We start from the raw sequence: 25059 nt of genomic DNA, 5'->3' as shown, positions 1-25059 counted from the left end.
AGTCACCACTCTACCTCTTATGGCCTGCAGAGGCCGTAAGAACCTAGTCAGCTGGGTGATGCACAGTAGACTGCATGAGAACTGAGGCTTTGGGCCTCAGAGGCCCTTTCTCTCCCTTTTCTTTTGTTTTATCTTTTCTTTTGGTTCTATTTTTAAAACCCAGAAACATGAAAGTGGGAAAAGCAAGCCACATGTAGAAATAAACCCAGCTGCTTAAGGCTGACTCTGCATGTCTGGGCCATTGTCACCTGTCTTCGTCTTTTTACGCTGTTTCCAGATGGCACCACCTCCATGCAGCCTTCCCCAGGAGTCTAGCAGGCTGGAAATTATTATTTTTCTTTTTTCTTTCTTAAATACATTTTTTATTTTATTTTTTGACAAAACCAAATCCAGTCTATTTATTTAAATGTACATTGTACATAAATTACAAATTCTCTCTTCTGCCACCCACAACTTTTCTGGAAAACTCTCCATTTCTTCCTTGATCCTGTTTTCTATAAGTAATTTGAAGTCACTGCCTGTGTTTTGAAGGTTATAGCTGACAAACACCTGTTTATTGGTCTTCCTGGCTAGGCACTAGTCTAGGCCAGTGGAGGTCATGTCAGAAGTGTCTCCAAAAAGAGAGGGAGGTGCACACAGGAAAGGAGTCATAGTGGCTGCACATGGTCATGGTGTGGTTGTGCAGATGCAGTGTGGACCCCACCCACAGAAAGAGCAGGTTCATCAGTTGCATGATGTGAAAGTGGATGAGTTGCCAGTGGCCCATCCTGGCCACAGAGAACAGGCCTGTAGCCCACCTTAACACTGGCAGCTAGACCCTGATTTTTAAATATTTTAAAAAAAATTTAAAAAATATTTTATTTGCATTGCCTGCATGTAGGTAAGTGCACCCATGTCGTGCAATGCCATAGGATCCCCTGGAACTGGAGTTACAGACAGTTGTTAGCTGCCATGTGGGTGCTGGGATTCGAACCCGGGTCTTCCCCAAGAACAACCAGTGTTCTTAACTGCTGAGCCATCTCTCCAGCCCCTGGTTTTTAAATTAAATTTTGTGTGTGTGTGTATGCGCACGCGCGCATGCATACGTAATCAGAAGACAACTTTTGGGAAGTTTTTTGTGGATCCTGGAGCTCTAACTCATGTCATCAGAGCTGGTGGCAAACACCTTTACTTGCTGAGCCATCTGCCAGCCCTGGAAATTCTTCCTACTACACCTACCCAGAGCACTTTCCTTCCTGGAGTAGCCCCCCCGCCACATCAGTTATTCACAGCCCTAAGGCTGGAGCCTTGCTTTCCCCACAGCGCCCAGCATGTACCTGGTAAAGGGTGCTCAGAAAATCAGGGTGGAGAGGACCCATGCCAGCAGTCCTCAGGCAGTGTGGGCAGCATGGCTTCAGCCTGGAGACAGACTCTGACTCTGCCCTTGAGGCATTTTTTTCATGATCCTAGAATAAATGAAGTCACTTTCTGCCTTGTTTGTTCATTTTATGGCACATAGCATGGGTGGCTAAGGGCAGCTAGCAGGCCACAAAGAGTGGTAGGATCTGCATGTCTGGACTGGAGTTCCAGAACTTCCTTTCATTTGAAATGGAAAAAAACCTTTTGCAGTTTATGTTTTCCAGATTGGCTGGCAGCTTTGCCCATGTGGTGGAAGGGTGGTGGATAATGCTTATGTTTATGTTCTTATTGGTTACCATGGCAAAAAAAAATCAGAATAGATGGTTTCCATGGAGATTATCTTACAATTAGTTGCTTTGAAGGTCTGGACATTGCTGTGGATTCAGGGAATACAGCCACTGCCATCACAGGCTCTCTCTGGGCACCCCAATGGCTATTCTGGACATTTTGTGGACTTAAAGTCAGCTACCTCCCATGCTGTAAATCCCAGGGCACCAGCATGGCAGAGATCCTGTGAATGCTTCCTGCTGGGGTCCCCCAACCTGGCCTCAGCTCTACAGCTTGCTCAGTTACTGGCAAGCACTTTTTATTAAAACAAAACAAAAACTTTTATATTATAAAGATTTTGGGGGCTGAAGAGATGGCTCAGCAGTTAAGAACACTGGTTGTTCTTGCGGAACATCCAAGTTAATCAGCAGTTGTGAATTACTCAGCCATATAAAAATATTTCACCAGGGGCTGGAGAGATGGCTCAGCAGTCAAGAATACTGGTTGTTCTTGCAGAAGACCCAGGTTCAAATCCCAGCACCCACATGACAGCTAACAACTGTCCGTAACTCCAGTCTCAGGGGATCTGACGCCCTCTTCTGACATCTGCTTCTTAAGGAGCACTTAACACACACATAAAAAAATAAAAAATTTTATAAAAGATTTTCAAATTAGCACAAAAAGTGCAGGGAATAATATAACAACCCCCACGGACCCCTCACCTAGTTTCCACATTTGCAAATTTTATGTTATCTTTCTCCCAGACTTTTTAAAAAAAGACCTAGAGTAATTCCAGATATAACATTTTACTCTAAATAAGGACTTTTCTTGGTTATATAATTGTAAGGCTCTTATCACATTCAACAAAATTAGTAATTCCTTCATAACAAATACCTAGCACATATTCCCACATTGTGTCAAGAATGGCATTTTGTGGGTCTGGGGTTGTGGGTCAGCTGGTAGAGTGCCTGCCTAACATTCACAAAGTGTGGGTTCAATCCCTAGCCCCAGATAAAAGCAGGCATGGTGGCGCACGCCTGTAACCCCAGCACTCAGGAGCTAGAGTCAAGAGGATCAGAAGTTCAAGGTCACCCTACCCATGGTTCTGGTTCATGGAGGGGTTCAGGGTCTTTAGCCTGCAGCTGGAGTCTCAGGCCAGGGACAAGGGGTAATTCTGGACTTGTGCCACCCTCACTTTTCTCTGGGAGTTTTGTACTGTGTGAGCTGCTTGGTTCTTCCCAGCTCTCTGTCAGGGGCAGGTAGGCCAGCTACTGCAGTCCGTCCTGGGGTGGGCATCCTCTGGGTGGTGCTGGTCCTCTTCAAAGCCTGCAGGGGTAGGGGAGAGAGAGATGATGTAACTGTAGTTCACATAACTGTCTGCAACTTCATTTTCCAGAAAAAGAGTGGCTGTGAGAAGTATGGGAAGTGGGAAGTATGGGATATTGGCAAAGAACTGGCCTATCTGAAGCCAGCTGCCTTTTCAGGTTGGGTAGAGCCCAGCCTGGGTATATGTCTTGGCAGGCCTGGTTCATGTCCTGAGATGCTGCACAAAATGTGAATTACTGAATTTGGGAGTGATGCCCAGGGTATGGTCGGTGGCTCTAACACTCTCCATTGAACTAAGTGCAAGGAGAGTTTAAAATAGCTAGCCTTTGTTCCTGAGGCTTTAAAAATTCAACTCCAGTAGTTACAATGAGCTGTCTTCAAGTGGATCTATAAATAAACTGCTACTGTTCTTCTTTGTCACCAAATGCTTTGGCGTCTTCCAGAGACGTCGCTCTGCTGCTCATCTTCATTAGATGCCTCTCATCTGTGGGGCAGCTGCAGCCATCAGGAAGCTGGGCTGACACAGTTTGTAGAGACAACAGCATATTCCCTTTTAAAAATCCAGTTGTCCTTCCTGACCCCAAATTAACTAGGGGAAAATAAGTAGCTTTGCGTTAAAGAAATCTACAGAGAGGTGAGTGCCTCCACTAATCTAGGTCAGCACCAACAGCATTAAGTCCTGTCTACATAGACCCTGCAATGTCAACATGGCCTTTGTGGCAGTGTCAAAATTTGTAACCTGAATTAGTGAAACATCAGGTAGACCCAAATTGGTTGACATTGGACAAAATAACTGACTGATATTCTTCAAAAGTATCAGTCATGAAAGACAAGTAGGACTAAGGAACTGATACAGAGTATATGAGGCTAAATATATAATAAATGTGGGTGAAGGGGCTGGGGAAATGGCTTGTTGGTAAAGTGCTTGCTAAGCAAATACAAGGACCTGAGTTTGGAACCCCAGTATATATGAGTATATAAAGGGACAGGTATGGGGCTGGAGAGATGGCTCAGTGGCTAAGAGCACTGGCTGCTCTTGCAGAGGATCCAGGTTGGGTTCCCAGCATCCACATGGTGGCTCACAACCATCTTTAATTCCAGTTCTAGGAGATCTGACTCCCACTTCCTGTCTCCATGGGTACTGCACTTACTTGCATGTGGGCAGAACACTCATATACATAAAATAAAAACTACTAAAATCTGGGGCTGGAGAAACAGTTCAGCTGTTAAGAGCACTGGCAGTTCTTGCAGAGAGCCCCAGTTCAGTTCCCAGCACCCACATGGGCAGTGCTGAAACTCCAGTTCCAGGGGATCCAGTGCCCTCTACTGGCCTTCATGGGCTTTGCATTCAAGTGGTATACTTACATACATGTAGACAAAACACTCATACACATAAAATATGAATAAACAGAACAAAAAAATAGAAGATAAAAAAATATGAAAAAAGGAAAAGAGAAAAAAAAAGAAAAGCTGGGTGTGGGTGTGGCAGTGACCATCTGTAGATCCCAGTGCCAAGGAGGCAAAGACAGGAGGATCTCTGGAGCTCCCTAGCCAGCCAGCCTAGCAGAATGGATGAGTCCCAGGTTCAGAGAGAGACACTGTCTGGAAATACAAGGTGGAAGGCAACTAAAGAACACACCCAACGTTGACCTCTGTCCTCCAGGTATGCACACACACGAACATGTCCACACATGTACATCATGCACACACAAGCAAATGTGAATGAAGTCCTGGTAGGATCCTGTCTAGACATGGAGATCCAAGGACATTAGCAGCCAAAAAACTGGTGCAGCTCACAGAGGCTCCTAACTTTGGTTTGTGGTGTTTCCCAGTGTTAATTTCTTGGCCTCATCATTGTCCTGTGGTTATGTAAGATGTTAACACTCAGGGAAGAATACATGGAAACTCTCTGTACTATTTTTTGCAACTTTTCTCCAAGTCTAAATTTAGTTCAAAGAAATTTAATCTTAAAAAAAAAAAAAGCCACCGGGCATGGTGTCGCATGCCTTTAATCCCAGCCCTCGAGAGGCAGGTCTATGTGAGTTCAAGGCCAGCCTGGTCTACATAGGGAGTTCCAGGCCAGCTGGGGTTCCAGGGAGACCCTGTCTCAGAAAGACCAGAAAAGTAAAAGAAAATAAACTTAAAAAACTATAGTCAACACTTGAGCTTTATCATGATTCTTGATCTCCCGCTCAATTCAGGTGCTTGCTCTGTGGTAGGCATTTCTTCCTATAGGTAGAGGGTAGATGTAGCCCTGAGATACTCAGCTGTGAGCTGTAATGGACCTTTGGGAATGGTTTGGAACTGAGCTGAACAGGAGCTACCCTGTAGGGAGCCACATGCATGGCCCAAGTGAATGCTTGGTCAGTAGTTCAGGGTGGCTGCTTATCTACTAAATATGTAATGTTACCTAATTTTAAAAACGTTTAAAGTTTTATTGTTTGTGTATGTGCACACATGTGGAGGTCAGAGGACAACCTGAGGGAGTCGTTTTTTTCCTTCAACCATGTGTTTCCCAGAAATCAAACTCAAGTCATCAGGTTCAAGTAAAGAGCCTCTACTTGCTGGGCCACCTTGCTAGTCCTGTATCCTTTCTGAGGATGCTTCAGGAGTGTACCTGCTCTAGTAAGTCTGGGTCAGACTATATGGAAGGGTAGATACAGGCTTTGCTGGGATGGTCCTATCTCCTCCTGAGGCTCCTATGGACCATGTAGAAGGTCCTAGAACTCACTCTCCTGCTCTACTTCCTGTGTTCTGACCTCCTGCCCTACCTTGCTTCCACCTATGTGTGCCTCTGGCTGTGCCCTGGCAGATGTGATGGTCAGAAAGTCTTCAGCCCCAACAGGCTGGTTATTGTTTCCTATCCCCCAGTCCCTCCAGGGATAAAGGCCAGGGACCTCTTTTGGGCCAAGAAATGTTACATGAAGGACATGGCTAGTTGCTTTCTCAAGGCCTCCACTAGTTTGAAATTGCTTCTCTGGTTTCATCTTGCTTCTCTCTGGCTTCCCTCACCTGTGTGTATCATTTCAGTAGGACAGCTTCTACCCACTTCTGGGGGCAAATGTGAAAACAAAATAACTTTCCATTTGCTGCCTGCCAAGGTGTTCTTTTCCCTCCTTTGAAGAATCACATTCTGTTTGGGGAAAATGCTTAGAAGTTTGCAAGCCAGGCTGGGCATAAGCCCAGGAGTAGCTGTCCCAGCTTTAGGGCCAGGAGAGTGGGGTTCCTTGGTTTGCCTATTTAGCATCTCCCCCATGCCCACGGGTGTGAGAGCAGCACAGTGTAATGAAGCCTCCATGGCCCCTGCCTCTCTGAGGGGGAGCCATGAGATGAGAGCATACACCATGTTGCCTGTGGTTCTGAAACTCAGATTGCACTGGTTCTGTGTGGCAGGGAGGGCCTGGCATCTAGTTGTTGGTCAGGCCTATGTATTACTTCTTCGTTTTGAGGACATGAGCTCACTTTCCCAGCAGTGGAAGCCTAGGGTCAAAGTGTAGCCCTGAGACCTGTCTAGGATCTTTGGTTGCCATGTCACATTCAGTTTACAGGCTGCTGTTTTGACCCGGGCCCTTTGTCCCTATGTCTCTGTGTCTCTGATTTTATGCAGATGACCCAGAATTTTGCCTTCCCTAGAGCCTGATATGGGGAAACACACAAGTTCATATTCCTAGAAAGGCAGCAGCAGTAAGCTAACCCCAGGCTCATGCTCCCATTGGCTTGGATGAACATTGGTCAGACTGCCAAACAATTAGATGCTTTTTAAAAACCAGAATTCCTCTTGGGTTCAAGGCTGTGTTTAGAACTAGAAGCTTCTTCTCTTCATGGATTCCAGGCTGGAACCTTAAATTACAGAACAAATAAGACTGAAGTATATCTAGTCTGCAAAGATGTGTGGCAAGCACAGTACCATAATTCTTTCAAACTTTGATTTGAGAAAAGAGCCCTGCTTCTTCCACTTGAGAAGCTAGGCTTGAGGCTGAGCCCAAGTGAGCTGTGCCCTTTGTCTAATTCCCTCCCCAGGGCCAGGTTTAGCAAACATGAAGGCAGCAGTTAGCTTTTCCTGAGAGCAAATTGTCAACAGCCAAAGGCCTGACGTCAGGACAAAGAAACACCTCTGACTGAGCCCCTCATGCACGCTGAGCAGACGGTATCGAGAAGTCCCGTGAAAGGTTAAACTGAAGAGGCTTAATTTGTGTGTGTGTGTGTGTGTGTGTGTGTGTGTGTGTGTGTGTGTGTGTGTACCCAATCCTGATGTTACACTCAGCCCTGTTTGGAAACACAGTGAAGAGCTTTGTTGTGCCAAGTGGCAGTGACCAGGCAGGCTATGCAAGGATTCAGTGAGAGAGCCCAGCCTTAGGTCTCCTTAGTCGCTCCACTTGGGCCTGATGTTAAGCCATGGGTTCATGCTTGTTCATTACAGTTTGAGTTTCAGGAGGAGCCTGGGCAGAAGACAAGGTTCAGGGTTAAAGATTAAAAGAAAAGGGGAAATGTGCACCTTAAGCAAGTGTTGATCATTATTTACCCACCCTCCCACAGAGGCCATTCTGTTAGCTCAGCTCACAACATCTTATGGTCAAATTCCAACCATTCCTGGCCTCTCACCAGCTGTGTGCAAATCTTGCTCCATCTCTGCATGGATTCCCTACCTTGAGGGCTGGACAACTACTGCTTGGGAAACCCTGCCAGTGGGTCCCCTGCTTCCTCACCTTCCTCACCTGGGTAGACTGAGGCTTTAGGAGTTGAACTACATTGCAATGAAATTCTCTGGCTTTACATGTTATAAACTATAATTCCCATATTGATGGCAAGCCTCATGGGCCTCACCTAGAGTCATCAGCCTGCAGTTTGACCCTTTGGTAATGTTCTGTGGTGAGGTGGCACTTTTCAACTTGAGTGCAGAGTGGCAGTGGTGGCAGTGTCAAGTGTGTCATATGCTGGATAGGTGGGCTCTGAGGACATTGTAGGTTTAATTATATCTTTAGGGTTTTTGTTGTTGTTAAAACTTTATAAATTACAAATAACATTCACCAATGAAAAGGTGAGCAGTTCTGAGTTTGGGCAGACAGATATAGTCATGTAACCCCCTCCCATCAAGATATAGAATATTTTCATTATTCCAAATTGTTTACTTCTATTTCTTTGTGCATACAGGCAACTACTGCTTTATTTTCTTTTGTTTGTTTTTTAAAATATTTTATTATTTTTATTTTATGTGTATGAGTGCATTGCCTGCATGTAGGTCAGTGCACCCATGTTGTGCAATGCCCAAGGAGGACAGAAGAGGCTGTTGGATACCCTGGAACTGGAGTTACAGACAGTTTTTAGCTGTTGTATGGGTGCTGGGATTTGAACCTGGGTCTTCTGCAAGAACAGTAAGTGTTTTTATCCGCTGAACCATCTCTCCAGCCCCTGTTTGTTTTTAATATTTTATTTATTGTTTTTATTTTATGTGTATGAGTGTATTCCTTGCATGTGTGTAAGTGTACCCATGTCATGCGATGCCCACGGATGTGAGAAGAGGGTGTCAGATCCCCTGGAACTAGAGTTAGAGATGATTGCTAGCCACCATATGGGTAATGGGAATCAAACCTGGTCCTCTGCAAGAGTAGCCAGTGCTCTTAATCTCTAGCCCCTTGTTTTTTGTTTGTTTGTTTGGTTGGTTGGTTGGTTGGTTTTTTTGAGACAGGGTCTCCCTGTAGCCCCAGCTGGCCTGGAACTCCGTATAAACCAAGAATCTTTGCACAAGGTCACAAAGATTTTCTCCTGTGTTTTAGAAGAAAATGTATACCAGTTTTATGGGTTTAGTTAGGTTTTATGTTTAAGTCTATGATCCATTTCAAATTAATTTTTATATCTTTTCTTTCTTTTTTGCATATAGATATCTAAATATCATAGCAATTGTTGAAGATGCTATCTTTTCTCTACTAAATTGTATGCCTTTGTTAAAATTAATTGGCTAAGCCTGGAGTGGGGGGTGCACACCTTTAGTCCCAGCACTTGGGAGGTAGAGGCAGGTGGATCTCTGTGAGTTCAAGGCTGGCATGGTCTACATAGGGAGTTCAAATGTTAACTGGCTAAATATCTATGGGTCTTTTTCTGGGCTCTGTTTGTTCTCTTGATCTTTGTCTCTCTTCCATCAGTACCACACTATCTTGATTATGGTAGTTGTCCAATAAATCTCAAACTCCAGTAGGATGAATCTCCTCTAATTGCACTTTCATTCTTGTTTTTTCAAAATTGTTTGATTTCTTCGTATAAATTTTAGTGCCAGTTTCTTGATGTCTTTAGATGGTTTGGGGGAAAAGTAACATCATACAGCATTGACCCTTTAACATTTGAACATGGTGTACCTATCTCTTCAGTAATAGATTGTCTTTGATTTTTCTCAGCATTTTGTAGCTTTCATCATAGGTTTTTCATGTATGTTGTTAGACTTAAACCCAAGAATAGCTGGGTGTGGTGGTGCATACCTATATTCCCAATACTCTAGAAGGCCAAGTCCGGAGAATTTTAAGTTTGAGACCAGCCTGGGCTGCAGTGAAACCGGTCTGGAATTTAAAAACAAAACAACATCAACAAAAGAAATAACTAAGCATTTCATATTGGGTTGAATAGTAGTGCTGCCCTCGCCCCCATATGTTCAGAATCTGTGCTGTGGCCTTACTTCAGAAAGGGATATTTGCAAATGTAACTTAAGAGTCTCAAGATAAGATGATCCTGTGTGGGGTTGTTTCCAAACCCAATGACAATGGAGATGGAATCAAAGATGAAGCCACAAGCCAAGGAACTCTGGAGCCAGCAGAGGCTAAAAAGGCAAGGAGGCATTCTCCCTTAGTACACCCGGAGAAAGTGTGGCCCTGCTCAACCTTGATGTCAGACTTCTGACCCCAGAGCTGTAAGAAAATAAGCTCCTGTTGTTTCAAGTCACAAGTGTAGCAATTTGCTATAGCCACACTGGAAAACTAATAGATATTTTATGGTTTTATGAGGGGCCTGAGAAGGTAAAGAAAAAAAGAAAGGAAGGAAGGAAGGAAAGAAGGAAGGAAGGAAGGAAGGAAGGAAGGAAGGAAGGAAGGAAGGGAGACTGATTTAGACAGAGGAAATAAAAACACATTACAGCCAGGCATGGTAGTATACACCTTTAATCCCAGCTTAATCCCAGCCCTCAGGAGGCAGAGGCAGGTGGATCTCTGTGAGATCGAGGCCACCTTGGCTCATATTGTGACTTCCAGGTGCGCTGTGACTAGGGAGACCCTGTCAAAAAAACAACCAACAAAATGACAAAAAAAAAAAAAAATCCACAAATATTACATACAGTGTTCAAAAGTAAGAATGACAGAATTCTTCCATGAAATACAATCCAAAACTTACTTTAAAGAATTGAAAGATACTAACCCAAAATTTTATACTCAGCACATATAAAAATAACTTTTAGAAATGAAATTTTGGGGCTGGTGAGATGACTCAGCAGCCAAAGGCACTTGCTGCACAAGGCTGGTGACCTGAGTGAGCTCTGGAACGCACTTAACAGGTAAAAGAAGCCAGGTATGGTGGCACATGCCTTTAATTCCAACACATGGGAGACTGAGGCAGGTTGATCTCTACATAGTGAGTTCCAGGCAGGCTAGGACTAAAAAAACAGCCAGTGGTGCATGTCTTTAATCCCAGCCCTCAGGAGGGACAACAAAAGTTGTCCTCTAACTATATGCATGTACCATAATGGGTGCATGTGCCTGTGCACATGCACACACACTAATAAAACTTCTTAATGGCTCAGCAGTTAAGAACACTGGTTGTTCTTGCAGAAGACCCAGGTTCAAATCCTAGCACCCACATGGCAGCTAACAACTGTCCATAACTCCAGTCCCAGGGGATCCGACAGCCTTTTCTGACCGCCACAGGCATTGCATGACATGGGTGCACTTACCTATATGCAGGCAATATACACATATGCATAAAATAAAAATAATAAAATTTTTTTAAAAAATTTAAAAATTTAAAAATAGTCAGGTGTGGTGGTGCACACTTTTAGTCCCAGGGAGTTCCAGGCCAGCTGGGGCTATGGGGAGACCCTGTCTCAAAAAGACAAAAACAAACAAAAACAACAACAAAAAAGGTGGAAGGAGAAAACCAACTCCACAAAAGTTGTCTTCTAACCATATATATGCACCATGATATGTGCACACTTCTTCCTGCACACACACACACACACACACACACACACATACACACACATCTCTCCATAATAATAAAGTTTAAAAAAATTTTTAAATAGCCAGGTGTGATGGCACACACCTTTAATCCCAGCAGGTGGACCTCTGTGAGTTCAAGGCCAGACTGGTCTACATAGGGAGTTCCAAGCCAGCTGGGGCTACAGGGTGACCCTGTCTTGAAAAGGCCAAAAAATATAGGGGCTGGAGAGATGGCTCAGTGGTTAAGAACACTGGTTGTTCTTGGAGAAGACCCAGGTTCGAATCCCAGCATCCACACGGCAGCTAACAACTGTCTGTAACTCCAGTCCCAGGGGATCTGACAGCCTCTTCTGACCTCTGCTGGTATTGCATGACACGGGTGCACTTACCTATGTGCAGACAATACATGCATACACATAAAATAAAAATTAAAAATAAATAAAAACACTGAAAACAAATCCATGATAGGGCTTTTTTTTAAACCCTGTGCATGCATGTGTGCATGCATGCATGCTTGTGTACACATGCTACTGCATATATGTGGAAGTCAGAGGACAGCCTTGGGTGTTGGTCCTAGCCTTCCACCTTATTTGAGACAGTGTCTTTTGTCATTCCCCTGATGTGTACCCCAGGTTAACTGACCTGCAAGCTTCCAAGAATTCTGTCTCCATCTCCCATCTAGCTATAGGGCTACTAGGATTATAGATGCACGCTATCATACCCAGTTTTATATGGAGTCTGGGGATTTAAACTCAGGTCCTTACATTTACATGGCAAACACTTTACCCACTAAGCCATCTCTCCAGCCCTATTTTAAATTATTTTGTTAAAGTTTTTATTTTATGTTTGAGTATTGCCTGCATGTATGTAAGTGCACCTGTGTCATGCAATGCCTGTGGAGGCAAGTAGAGGGCATCAGATCCCCTAGAACTGGAGTTACAAATGGTGGTTAGCTGCCATGTGGATGCTGGGAACAAAACCCAGGCTCCAACACCCTTTTCTGACCTCTGTGGCATTGCACAACACAGGTGCACTTACACACATGCAGGCATACACTCATACACATCAAATTAAAATAACAAAAAACATTAAAAAAATTTTAAACCCTGTAACTTAGTTCTTATTACCCACTTGTATGGCATTCAGTCTCTCTTCCTGTGCTTTGCCACAGTTGGCTATGAGTAATAGTCCTTGTTTTCTTTAGGAGTTTGTCTTTCCTTAGATGTCAGGCCTAGTGAATTGTGGCCTTAGTTCTCTGATTCAAGGAAAGCTTTAATTCTTTTAGATCGTCCCTTGTTTTCTTGTTAGGATGGGATTGATGCTTTCCCCAACTTCCAGTGACCTAGGTCTACCGCATGAAAAAGTGGGACTGCTGGGCGTGGTGGTGCACGCCTGTAGTCCCAGCATTTGGGAGGCAGAGGCAGGAGGATCTCTGTGAATTCAAGGCCAGCCTGGTCTACATAGTGAGTTCCAGGCCAGGTGGGGCTACAGGGAGACCCTGTCTCAAAAAGACCAAAAAAAAAACTGGGACTATAGTCACCCTAGAGACCCATCAGGAGGTCAGCCCCAGAGTGATTTCTTATGGCAAGAACACCTGCAGACTGTTCAGGTTTGTTTCTTGATGAAAAAATGTTATGGTTTGATGCCTCATGTGTCTGGATGATTGAACATCAACCACAGATTCAGCTTTTATCTCCGTTCCTGCCCATGTGAAGGGCTGAACACTTGGTGACAGGGAGGTGGCAAAGAAACGGAAACCTAGGAGGGCAGCCTGTGGGCATACTGTACTGGCCTAGAATCTTATAGCAGGGCTTATGAAAAGGGTCACCTACAGGTCCCAAGGGAAATTTCCACAAAGTTAAGTACATTTGTCTTTTGAGAGTTATCTTTTTTGTTGTTTCAAAAGCAGCATATTTGCTGTGAACAATTTGGTGTGGTTACTTGTGATAACAAATATATTTTCCTGTTGCTGTGGCAAAATACCTAACAGAAGCAAAGGTTTATTTTGGCTCACAGGTTGAGAGGATACAGTCCATCATGATTTTAGGAAGGCATGGCAGGAGCGGGAGGTGGCCAGTCATACTGTGTCCACAGTCAGGAAGCAGAAAGAGATGAATGCTGGTACTCAGCGCTCTCCTTGTTTCCTTTTTTCTCTCTCTCTCTCTCTCTCTCTCTCTCTCTCTCTCTCTCACTGTTTCCCTGGCTGGCCTGGAACTTACTATGTAGACCAGGTTGGCCTCAAACTCATAAACCTCTGCGTTGCCTATGCCTTTCTGAGTACAGAGATTAAAGCCATATGCCCCCAGTGCTTTCTCCTTTTTAATCAGTCTGAGACCCCCAACTAATGGGATGATGCCACCTACATTTAGGGTGGATCTTTTTTCTCTGTTAAATCTTTGAAAACACCCTCAGAGACATGCCCAAAGGTGCATCTCCTAGTGACTCCTAAAGCAGTCAGGTTGACAGTGAAGAATAAGTATTAATCATACCCAAGAGCCACCCAAACCCTAGGATACTTTGAGGTAAGCAGACCATATGCTGATGTGACATTGCCTCTTAAATGCTGCCATGGTCATTCTGCCACTGTCATTACAGCCCTGCTATGAGTGTCCCTTTCTACTCCTGCCTTTAGCTTTTCCATCTCTGCTTTTGTGCTCGTTTGCCAGGCTCTAGAGGAAATGCCACCGCCCTCAAATGCTGGAGTGCAGGTGAATGACTGCAGGCTGTTGGGGCAGGGCTGCTGGTGGTTTGCTGCAGTGCAGACATTAAAGGTTTCATCACAAGGGAATTTCACTGCTCCATTGGGTTGGGCTCTTTGAGGCATCAAGTGTTTATGGGGCCTCTCGTGTTAGGCTCTGTGCTGGGCAGGCATTCCAGGACAGTCAGGGTAGGACAGAGATGCAGAGACCATTATGCTAGAGAGAGACTATGTACCTGGAAGCCCAGCTGCATCCAGTATCACCTGTCACCTGTCACGGGCTGCCTGGTATCCAGAAAGTCTATGCTTTGGGCTTAGGTCCCAGCTGGATGATTGAGAGCTAATTACTTAACCTGCCTGAGTCCAATTTTTCTATCCAAAAAATAAAATGGCTAATCCCTATTGTGAAAGTTCATCATAAGGATTCAGTGAGGCGACGTGTAAATAAGGTGACATTAAAACAAAGCATTAGTAGTAGATAGCAAGTAGACAACAGCAGTCATCAGACTGGTCCCCTGTTAAATGCTATGATGATGGGTTTTTGTTCCTTTGAGACAGGTTGGCCTAGACTCATTGTGACCTTAAACTCACTGTATAGTCCAGGCTGGCCTCAAATTTGTGATTCTTCTATCTCAGCCTCACAAGTACTAGGATTACAAGGTACATGCCACCATGCTTAGCTTTCAATCCCAGATTCTTTCTAAAAGTTCTAAGAATTCTTTGAACTATTATTAATTTTTATTTTATTATTATTATATTATTATTATTGTATGTGTATTTGTGTGCATGTGTCATAGCATGGGCATGGAGGTCAGAGGACAACTTTTGGGAGTTGGTTCTCTTCTTACATCGTGGGTTCTAGGAATCGAACTTAGCAAGTGCTTATCCCCTTACCCCACCCCTACCCTTCGCTGAGCTGTCTTTCCAGCAACCTGCCCCTCCTTTTTTTTAGATAGAGTCTCCATATGTAGCCCAGGCAGTCCTGGAATTCTCAGTCCTCTAGCCTCTGAGTGATGGCATTACAGGTATGAGCCACCCCACCAGGCATGCTACCATGTTTTTTAGGAGAGTGGACAGGGAGACAGAGGCTGGGGGCTTTGGATAATCATTCCTTGTCTTGGCCTCAGTTTCCTTTGTTGTGATAGGGAGATAGCCCATGAAATGATGGTATCCATGGGATCATGTTTCTCTCCTAAACCTTGGAGTACTGTGGCTCTGCTCCTTACTGCTCCCTTGGACCTGCTTGACTTTGGCTCAGGAGGGTTGCTAAAGCTGGAGCTTACTCCCCACCCAATCATCCACCGTTTTTCCAGAGGCTCAGTTCAACACTGGCAGTTTCTGGACTGTTCTGTAGAAACACTCAGAATTTCCCTTCTCTTCTTCCTGGGCATCAGGCAGTGCCAGTCTGGCCCTCCCCATAAGGATGCTGCTGTCAGGAAAGAAGGGTTGTACCATCCTCTTAGTGGTCTTTCCTGGTGGAGCCATGGGGACTCAGTATCCAAGGGAAGAGTATGCCTGTCTGGAAGGAGTGGGCACAGGACTGTGAACCGTTTTCAAGGCTTGCTCGGTAGCTTCAGATGAGCTCCTTACAGCTCAGCCATTGACCCCACTTTACAGATGAGAAAGTAGAGGCATGGGGAAGTCAGCCTCACTGCTATGTCTCTTGACAGAACCTCCTGGGCCTAGGAGCCACTGTGGTGGGCTCTAGGCTGTCCTGGCAAGGCTGGTAGGCTTCTGATGTGTTTCCTATTGGAATAAGCTTCTGGGTAGGTGTTGATCTGCAGTGCGTTAATCCCTGGAGGGAATGGAAGATCCCTGGCTCTGATAGTCAAAGGCTTAGGAAATGATCATATTACGTAGCTGACATGTCAGCAATGGGCATGTGGGCATGGCGCTGATTCTGTTCTTTAGCATGCCCTCTGGCTCATATCTCACATTCAAGTTCTCCATTAACTACCAGGGCCTGCATTTTTTTAGGTTCACATCAATATGCTCTTGAGAGTTTGTGGTTTATAAGTTTGAGACTCTTTCCTAATAAAGGAAAGTATGCAGGTAGATTCCACGTGCTATACGGCCCTTGCATTCCTCCTGTCACTTAGGAATCCTCTCCTGGGCCCATTCTTTTCAAGACCCTGATGTAGGCCAGGTGAACGTGTCTAGGCCAGAGCATCTTCCAGGGCTTGGTTGCTGTGGATTAATCTAAGGGGAGAGATTGAGGGGAGGTGTGAGTAACCAGCTGCAGACGGTGAGTCTGCAGACAGCCCGGTGCTATCAGAGATGGGTGGTGGGTGGGCACATAGGTACCCTAGATGAGTCCCAGCATACTCTGCTGGCCTTGACTCTGGGAGGCAGGGGGCCGCCTGGGTAGAGTAGGCTTGACTCTGTGGTGCATGGGTGGTTGGCAAGCTTTGAACCTAGTGATGTCCTGGGTTCGAGGGGAGGGTAATGATGAGTGCAAGCAGGAGGCAAGAGGAGCACAAGTACATGGGCAGGGTGGGGAGGGCCAGCATTGATTTATCTGCCCGGTGTCCTAGCCCTGGTTCTGAAGATGCAATGGCTGGAGGAACAGGCCAGGGCAGGAGGAGGTCCTGGTTTGCAGGAGTACAGAGCTCCTGGTGAGGAGGGGAGATACTTGAGCAGAGGAAGAAGGGTAAATGAGAGTACCCCATGGCAAGGTGCCAAGGTACAGAGGCAAGAGGGGCATGGAAGGAAGTGGAGTGGATCAGAGTGCCTTGTCAGGGCTTGGGTTTTTCTTCCAGGGATCCCTAAAGGATTGGCAAAGGTGAGGAATGACATGGTGCCATCTGGGATGTTCATCAGTGAAGTAGTGCTGTAAAGCTCAGGCTCCCGAAGAGTTGGAAGATGGGGTGTTTATGGGTCACTGAGGTTTGGGGCTGACTGAGAGACATCACTGCACACAGCAATCCTGCAGGGATCAGTTCACAGAGAAGCTGCAGGCATCCAGAACTGGGGCATCTGCTGGCCTGCCCTTAGGCACCAGTGCTCAGGGAACCCCCTCCTGCTTAACATATGCAGGGTGCTTCCTGTGTCAGGAGCAGGGGCCCAACTTTTATGACTTAGGGGCTGAAAGACTTAAAGGAAAAACCCCAAGTGCCTCACATTCCTGGAGTCTTGTTGGAAACAGCCCAGCAGTGCCTGTCCTGTGGATTCTGACTCTTGCCAACCATCTGGCCAGTATAGTCACACAGAAATTTTTTGTTTTCCCAGGAGATCTGGGGTAGGGGAGGGTTGGACTATCCCCTCCCAGTTCTGGGCCACAGCTGCTAGGCCTGTAGGAAGGTGTTAGTGAAGCCTGGGACAGTCCACGTTGGGTAGACGGAATTGGAGTTAGGCTGTCTGGGAGAAGGGGTGACTTCAAGGCCATGTGGCCCCACCAGGATGCCTCATGGAGGGTGCATGATGAATGAAGAAAAATAACTCAGCCTCCCTGAGGGCCTCTGAGAGTATACTGAGGGCACCCATGGGTCCACCTGCCCCTTTGCCAGGGCCCCGTCTAGCCTGGACTTTGAGGCACTCAGACTCCATTCTTCCCTCATAGCCTTACTGTGAAGGATGGGTATATGGACCTGAACATGGCAGTCCTGTCTCACTGCTGTTCCTTACCAACACTTGGAAGACGTTTCCTCAGGTTTCTTGCTGGCTTTTCACATAATTCTTTGGAGATGTTCCTCTCTCCATGTTTCCTCAAGTATTGAATAAACTGAAGGACTCATCTCTTTCTGTCTTTAGCCAGAAATGGATTTCCCTGGCCCACCAGGCAGAGGCAAGAGTCTGGAGTCAGTGCAGGACCAACCCCAGGAGCCCATCAGCATGCCCCAGACGCTGACCAGCACACTAGAGCACATTGTGGGCCAGCTGGATGTCCTCACACAGGTAGGCATGATGGTAGCACACCCATTCATGTGCATTTGAGCCATTTGATGGAGGCACTGGGTTTTATTTTGTTTTAATGAGCCATGGTCACATTCTGTAGCCTGGGCCAGCCTTGAACTCAATCCTCTTACTCCAGCTTCCTGAGTGCTGCTCTTATAGGTTTGTATGTCATCATGCCCAGCAATTGCTGGATTTTAAAAAAATATGTAATGAGGACCAGGCATGTGGCACATGCCTTTAATCTCAACACTTGAGAGGCAGAGGCAAGTGAATTTCTTCTGGGACAGGCCTGGTCTACACAGTGAGTTCTGGGACAGCAGGGCTACATAGTGAGACCCTGTCTTTAAAAAGAAAGAAAGAGCTGGGCATGGTGGCTCATGCCTTTGATCCCTGTACTGGCAGGCGGATCTCTGTGAGTTTAAGGTTAGCCTGGTCTACATAGTGAGTTCCAGGTTCCAGGCTAGCTGGGGCTACAGGGAGACCCTGTCTCAAAAAGCATGCATGCTTGAGAACACACACACACAGATGTGTTTAAATAAACAGGATTTCCTTGAGAACACCATGCAGTGCATTATAGTCTATTAATTTCACTGTTCAAAGAGTTGGGGACAAGCAAGCTGGCAGCAGCACTGCCCCCTAGTGGTTTATTTGAAGGATTGTTGGTTTCAATGAAGCAAGTAATTTTTTATGTTTATGTTTATTCTTGTTCTTTCCTACTTTTTTTGAGACAGGGCCTCACTGTGTAGCTCTGGCTATCCTGGAACTCACCATGTAGACCAGGCTGGCCTTGAGCTCACAGAGATCCAGAGATCTGCCTGCCTCTGCCTCCTGAGTGCTAGGATTAAAGGCGTGTGCCACCATGCCCAGCTATAAATAAAATATTTTAAAAAGAAAGGGAGGGAGGGAAAGGAGGGAGAGAAAACAGATACATAGATAGATAGATAGATAGATAGATAGATAGATAGATAGATAGATAGATAGATAGATAGAAGATAGATGATAGCTAGCTAGATATCCTATTTTCCAACCTAAATTAATGCAATAGCAGTGTCTGCTCTAGGATCCTGGCTATTGGAGTCATGTAAACCCTGTCCACTAGACCCCAAAATCACTAGCACAGGTCTGCCAGTATGGCCTGGGCCACAATAGAACTTTGAGAGAAATGCTGTTTCTTCATCTCACTTTTACCAGGAATAAGTCAGGGAGCTAAGAGCAGTGAGCTGGGCCTTCTGGAAGCCCAGGCTCTGGGTTTGAGCATCACCCTGTTCCATATTCTCCAGGTGGCCTTGGAAAATCCCTTTTGATCTTTAAACCATGGTGCATTGACCTGTAACATGCAAGTAGTCCTGGGCACTCTGCCTCCCATGTTTGTGGTAAGGATCAAGGGAGCTAAATCTCTGTGGTGTTTGGCTCATGTCTGGTTCTGGGTATCTGCTCAGTAAATGTTAATTGTGGCCTTGCCTATGACCTTTATTAGTGAGATAAATACGAGTCTCGCTCTCTGGAACTTAAATTACATTGACAACTTACAACTTACAGTGTGGCAGTTTCAGTAAGAGCCCCAACACTAGGGGTCTGTCTACTCAGTGGAGCATCTTATTTGAGGGAGGCAAGATGTGACAGGGAGAAACCTACCTGCAGGTCTGGAGTGAAGCTCAATGTGGCTGACATATGGCATGAAGTGGGGCAGCAGGCAAGACAGTGTTTAAAGGCGCACACCTTTAATCCTAGCGCTCGGGAGGCAGAGGCAGGCGGATCTCTGAGTTCAAGGCCAGCCTGGTCTACACAGTGAGTTCCAGGACAGCTGGGGCTATAGGGAGACCCTGTCTCAAAAAGACAAAAAACAAAAAAGGTCCCATCTTCCTGGTTCCTTGGCTCTTGATGCCTGGCAAGGACTCTACAGACCCTCTTTTCCCCCATTCCAGCTTATGATTAGTGAGGTTATGGGAGGGGCCCATTGCATACTAGGAATGGTTGTAAAAGCAGGGAGAGGGGCAAGTGGTCCCCGGTTCACCTTACAGGAAGGATGTAAAGGACCTTTGAAGTGTCTCTAACCAATGGAGCAGAAGTGGCCTGGCATCCTTTCCCTGCCTCTGGATGTTAGGACAAGTAAAAAAAAAAAAATTCACATCACATTGTTGGTGGAGTGTCATCCTTCACCCCACAGATGGAAGCACCGGAGAGAAACGGTGTCAGGGTCTTGGGACTCCGGCACGATGTATAGACATTTCAGAAGGCCTGTTAACCCCCTGGGAAGAAGGCCTGTTGTAAGAGAGATGTATGTGATGTGTAAAGCCTTTAAAAAACAACAACAATAACAAAACCACTTCAAGCCCAACAGAAACCACCCAATGATCTTCACGGCCTCATCAAGTGAGAGATCGGGGGAGTGGAATCAATTAGAACTTTATAGGATAAAATTGGAAATTAAGTCTGAGAAGATGGCTAAAAATAGCATCATTAGATCCAGAGGAGTATAGCACTGAAAGCATTTCCTGTTACTGTTTTAGGGGTGCATGTGGCAGACTTTGTTATGTGTTAGCAGTCAGGAGTATGATAGCTTTGTAAGAAAGTCATACCACAGAGCAGAAGTGGCCCACAGCTGGGTGTCTGGATGTCCCTGTGGCACACTTGTCCTACCTCAACTGTTTGGGATCTTTGCAAATCCACAGCAGTCTCATCCTCTTGTAGATGCCAAACACATTATCAACCAGTCACTCACTTGCAAAGCTGACAGCGCATATGTATTCCTGGGTACTATAAAATGTGAAGCGTTTCTTGTGGGCTCAGTGTGTCCTGCGGAAGTTTGAATTCCATCATTAAAGCCCCACATGAGGCCATAAGTCCCAGTCCACTGTTGTAAAAGATTTATTTGAGTTCCTGCGACCATGTTTTCCAGGGGCTTGGCCATGTAACTCTGGCCTTTGGTTCTAGTTGAGGTGTTCCAGCCATAGCCAGGGCTGTTGCCACATGGGATGGGCTGAGCAGAGGGCAGGCCCAAAGCATGCCCCTCTCTGCGTGGTTCAGACTGACACAACCATCTCCTGAGACCTAAAGCTGGGGCAGCCACTGCCATTCTTTTCAGGTGGCTTGTTCAGCCAGGCTCCCTATTGGTCTGTGGGTACTAGTCTTGGATGCTACCCCCTCAGCATCTCCTTATCATCTGCTTAGTCCTAAAGTCCTCTGTGCTCTGGAGCCTCTGACCACCCCAACACTGACTCAAAGATGTTTCAGCCAGGTGGTGGCACACGCCTTTAATCCCAGCACTTGGGAGGCAGAGGCAGGTGGATCTCTGTGAGTTCAAGGCCTGCCTGATCTACATAGTGAGTTCCAGGCCAGCTGGGGCTACAGAGAGACCCTGTCTCAAAAAAAAAGTTTCAAAGATGTCCATATGAATCATGTTGTTTGTGCTGCCTGCCCCCACTTCACTGCTGCTTTCCTCCTCTGCAGGGAAGTCTACTTCAGCATGGCCTCCCAGGGGCAGATGGTATTTCCTAGGACTCTCACATTTCTATTTTGCAGAGCATCCTTCCAGGGACAGCCATGGTACTGCAGTGGGCAATGGCCAGGGATGATTCCTGAGTGAGTCACAGGACCTCCAGCATCCTGTTATAAAAGCCATCTAGTTATTTTTTTAATATAAATTTATTTATATGTTATGTGTATGAGTGTTTTGCCTGTGTGTATGTAAGTGCACCTGTGTTATGTAATGCCTGTGGAGGCCAGAAGAGGGGGGTTGGATGCCTTGGAACTTGTCCTAGTTTGTTCTTCATTGCTGTGACAAAATACTCTGACCACTACCAACTTGGGGAGGAAAGGGTTTATTTAGCTTACATATCCTGGGTTACAGTTCATCCAGGAGCCCAAGGTAAGAACTCAGGGCAGGAACCTGGAGGCAGGAACTAGAGCACAGGCCATGGAGGAACGCTGCTTACTGGCTTGCTCTCCTGGCCCCTGCTCAGCCTGCTTTCTTATGCAACACAGGCCCACCTGCCCAGGGGTGGCACCACCCACAGTGGGCTGGGCCCTCCCACATCACTCAACAATCAAGAAAATGCCCCATGGACATGGCCACAGGCCAGTCCAATGAAGGCAATTCCCCAATTGAGGCTCCCTCAACCCAGGTGTGTCAAGTTGACACTAAAGCTATCCAGCACAGAACTAGAGTTTCAGATGGTTGTTAGCCACTAGCTGCACAGATAAACCCTATCTCACAACACACACACACACACACATACACACACACACGCACGCACGCACACACGCACACATGCACATGCACACGCACACACACAATAACCTGCCTTCTTATTCAACAGGTTGGGTGTAAGGGTGTGCATCCCAGTGTGGCAAGCCACCTCTGTGGATATTTGTAGTTAGTTTGGCACCAGTCTTGGGGACCAGAGACAAAAATCACAGTAATCCCTCAGTGAAAAGGCCTGAGGTCAGGAAACTGAGCAAGCCCCTTGGGGCTCAGAGTGTGTCTTAGCTTCATTGCAGCCTGGGTGATCTAGAGCAAAGCTAAGATTCCCTATGCCCCAATTTCCAAATCTGGGGCACAGCGCTGATACTGGCACCCATGTCACTGGCCTCTGGGAAGATGAAATGTGTCTACTGGTAGAGCTCAGCAAGCAGGGTCCAGCAATGTATGTGCTGCTAGCATGTCATGCTGCCACTGTTACTACACAAGGCTCATTGGGAGCAGAGCCTTCTTGTGACAGCACTACAAATCCTTCCTCCCAGTTCCCCACTGCCTCCTAACTAGACCTTCCCCTGACCAAGAGAGCCATTTCTCGGCCCTCAAGGCAAAGGTGAGGATTCCTGCTGTGCACAAACATTACGTGTTCACTCCTGTGTGAGACCCAGTCTCATCTTTGAGAAGTCTCCCTGATGTCAGAGCCTGGCCTTCAAGGAGGAGCAGGCAGATGGGGCCACCAAGATACCTGGGAGCAATGTATCAAGGAGCCCAGCATGCCAGGGCATGCAGACTTGTGTCCTCTGGATGGAATTACAGAAGCAGCAGCCCAGGAGTTTGGACTTTGTGTGATAGGACACAGCAGATCAGAGGTGAAGCTGGATCCCAGCAAAAGCTGGGGGGTGGGGGGTGGAATAGGAGCATAGAGAAGCCAGGACTTGGACAAGAGGCAAAAGGCACAGCTCTCACGGGCTTGTTCCTGGGAAGTGACTTCCCAAAACCTTGGAGCCAGCTTCATTGCAGGCAGTAGGAAGTGGGTAGTGAGGTGAGCAGGATTGTGAAGCTTCTGGCCTCCCTAGTGAGCACGTGAACCATTGAGGCAGTGTCCCCTGGCCCTGGGCCCGAGACCTTTCAGCTCAGTCAGAATCCAAACTGCCCTTGAGGTGTGTGCATCATCAGAAATAAGCTCTTTAACCCCAAAATTGGAATTGTGCTGTTTATCTTTTAGACAGTACCTTCTTTAAAAACTTATTTATTTTTATTTTATGTGTATGAGTGTTTTGCTTGCATGTATGAAAGTGTACCTGTGTCATACAAAGCCTGTAGAGGCCAGAAGAGGGCATTGGATCCCCCAGAACTAGAGTTGCACATGGTTGTAAGCTGCCATGTGGGTGCTGGGAACTGAACCCGGGTCCTCTGCAAGAGCAGCCAGTGCTCTTAACTGCTGAGCCATCTCTCCCGTTCTAGAGAATACCCTTTATAAAGTGTATGCATTTTTCTTTTTTTTAATGTTTTATTATTTTTATTTTATGAGTGTTTTGCCTGTATGTGTATAAGTGCACCCGTATCATGCATTGCCTGCAGAGGTCAGAAGAGGTTGTCAGATCCCCTGGAACTGGAGTTATAGATGGTCATCAACTGCCATGTGGGTGATGGGAATTGAACCTGGTTCCTCTACAAGAGCAGCTAGTAGTGCTCTTAACTACTGAGCCATTTCTCCAGGCCCCATGCATTACTTTTCAATGGCACATTTTAAGAGGAACATAAATTTTGGAATGACCTTGCAAAATGAGGACCCTTTGCTCTGTCTCCCATCTCTACTTTCCCGAGCAGGCACAGTCTTCAGGCTGGGGCTGTTGGAAATCAGGGATGAAGTTATAGTGACCTGGGAGGCTGCTGTGAGGGGTCCTGCAAGCCCCAGCCAGTGGCTTGGTGGTCTTGTCTTAGAAGCAAACAGCAACTGGCTTGGAGAAAATGTGTTTTCTAACACTAGAATTTGGGTTGTCCTCTGGGGACTTTTTGCTCTTAAAGCCCCTGGGCATTCTCAGGTGGGGTTGAGGACAGGAGTACGTGCCCTGTGTACTACATTTGTGTCACTCATATGTCTGAGCCTTGGGGAGCTCTCCTTTGAACCTGACTTCAGTCTTATTGCCTCGCCACCCAGAATACTCCTGTCCTGTGGCCTGTCCATTGCTCTCTTGCTGGGCCTGCCTAAGTCTTTTCTGCTGACAAAGATGGCTCCACCCCAGAAGCCTGAGGGGTCTAGAAAAAAAAAGCCAGGACCAAGAACAAGAAGACCTGGCTGTCCTGACCAGGTTTTGCCTTCTAAGGCTTTCCATAGGGTGAAGCTTTTAGTCCAGCAGTTAGAGAACTTTGGAGTATCTGTTCCTACTGCTCTTGTGCTACTAGCCATCCCACTGCTTTCCCACACTCATACAACGTGGACCTAACCACTGTGCTGTACAACATCTATGGCTTTGTCTAATGAGGCAGACAGTAGATATCAGCATCTCAGGTAGGGCCAGGTCTCCCTGCAGGGACAGGGCTTCCCATGAGGCCTTGTGGCATCTGCTCTGCCCCGAGGCTGGGCCTCTTCATCATGGCCAGACCTGGAGGGTGCCAGGTTAGACTCCAGAACTGCCAGGCCTGCTTGCTTGAGGAATAGTACTGGGGGGCTGGCACAGGCCCTGGCCTGCATAGTCTTTCCCCATGTGCCCTTGTGGAGATGCTGCCAACTGACTTGGGGGTCCTTTTCATAGATGCTGGAAAGCTAGCCAGCAGGCAGGTAGAGACCATTTCCCCCTCATAGCATTCCTGCACTAGCTCACCTCCCCTTTGGCTCCCTTGAGTTCCTCTGTGGACTCTTAGAGGCCCAAAGGACTGCAGGGCAGGACCTAGCTACCCACCCTAGTGTTAGAGGTCCTGGGCCTCTCTTCAGGACGTAGGGTAGAGTGTGGCAATGTAGACAGCGACCCAGGACCTGGGATTCTGCTGTGAAAGACCCGGCACAGGCCCAGCCAGTGGCTTGGTGGTTTTGCTTCAAAAGCCGACAGCAAAGTTATTTTTGACTCCAATTTCACATCTTACTG

At 46.5% G+C, this 25059-nt stretch overlaps 1 protein-coding gene across 2 annotated transcripts in view; it reads left to right on the top strand.

The window, feature by feature from the left end:
- Poc1a (POC1 centriolar protein A) overlaps positions 1–25059 on the top strand; it is an 81075-nt gene that overhangs the window by 41644 nt on the left and 14372 nt on the right. Inside the window, exon 11 of one of the 2 annotated variants that reach the window (XM_008849904.3) lies at positions 17632–17775. The exons of the other annotated variant lie outside the window; for it this stretch is intronic. Within the exon in view, the coding sequence (XP_008848126.1) occupies positions 17632–17775 (144 nt within the window). The remainder of the gene's footprint in view (positions 1–17631; positions 17776–25059) is intronic. 2 annotated transcript variants of the gene reach the window in all.

The sequence above is a fragment of the Nannospalax galili genome, unplaced genomic scaffold, assembly GCF_000622305.1.
Source record: "Nannospalax galili isolate Female #2095 unplaced genomic scaffold, S.galili_v1.0 scaffold851, whole genome shotgun sequence".
Lineage (NCBI taxonomy): Eukaryota > Metazoa > Chordata > Mammalia > Rodentia > Spalacidae > Nannospalax > Nannospalax galili.
Note: the sequence above shows the minus strand (reverse complement) of the source record. Positions and strands in the feature narration are given on the sequence as shown.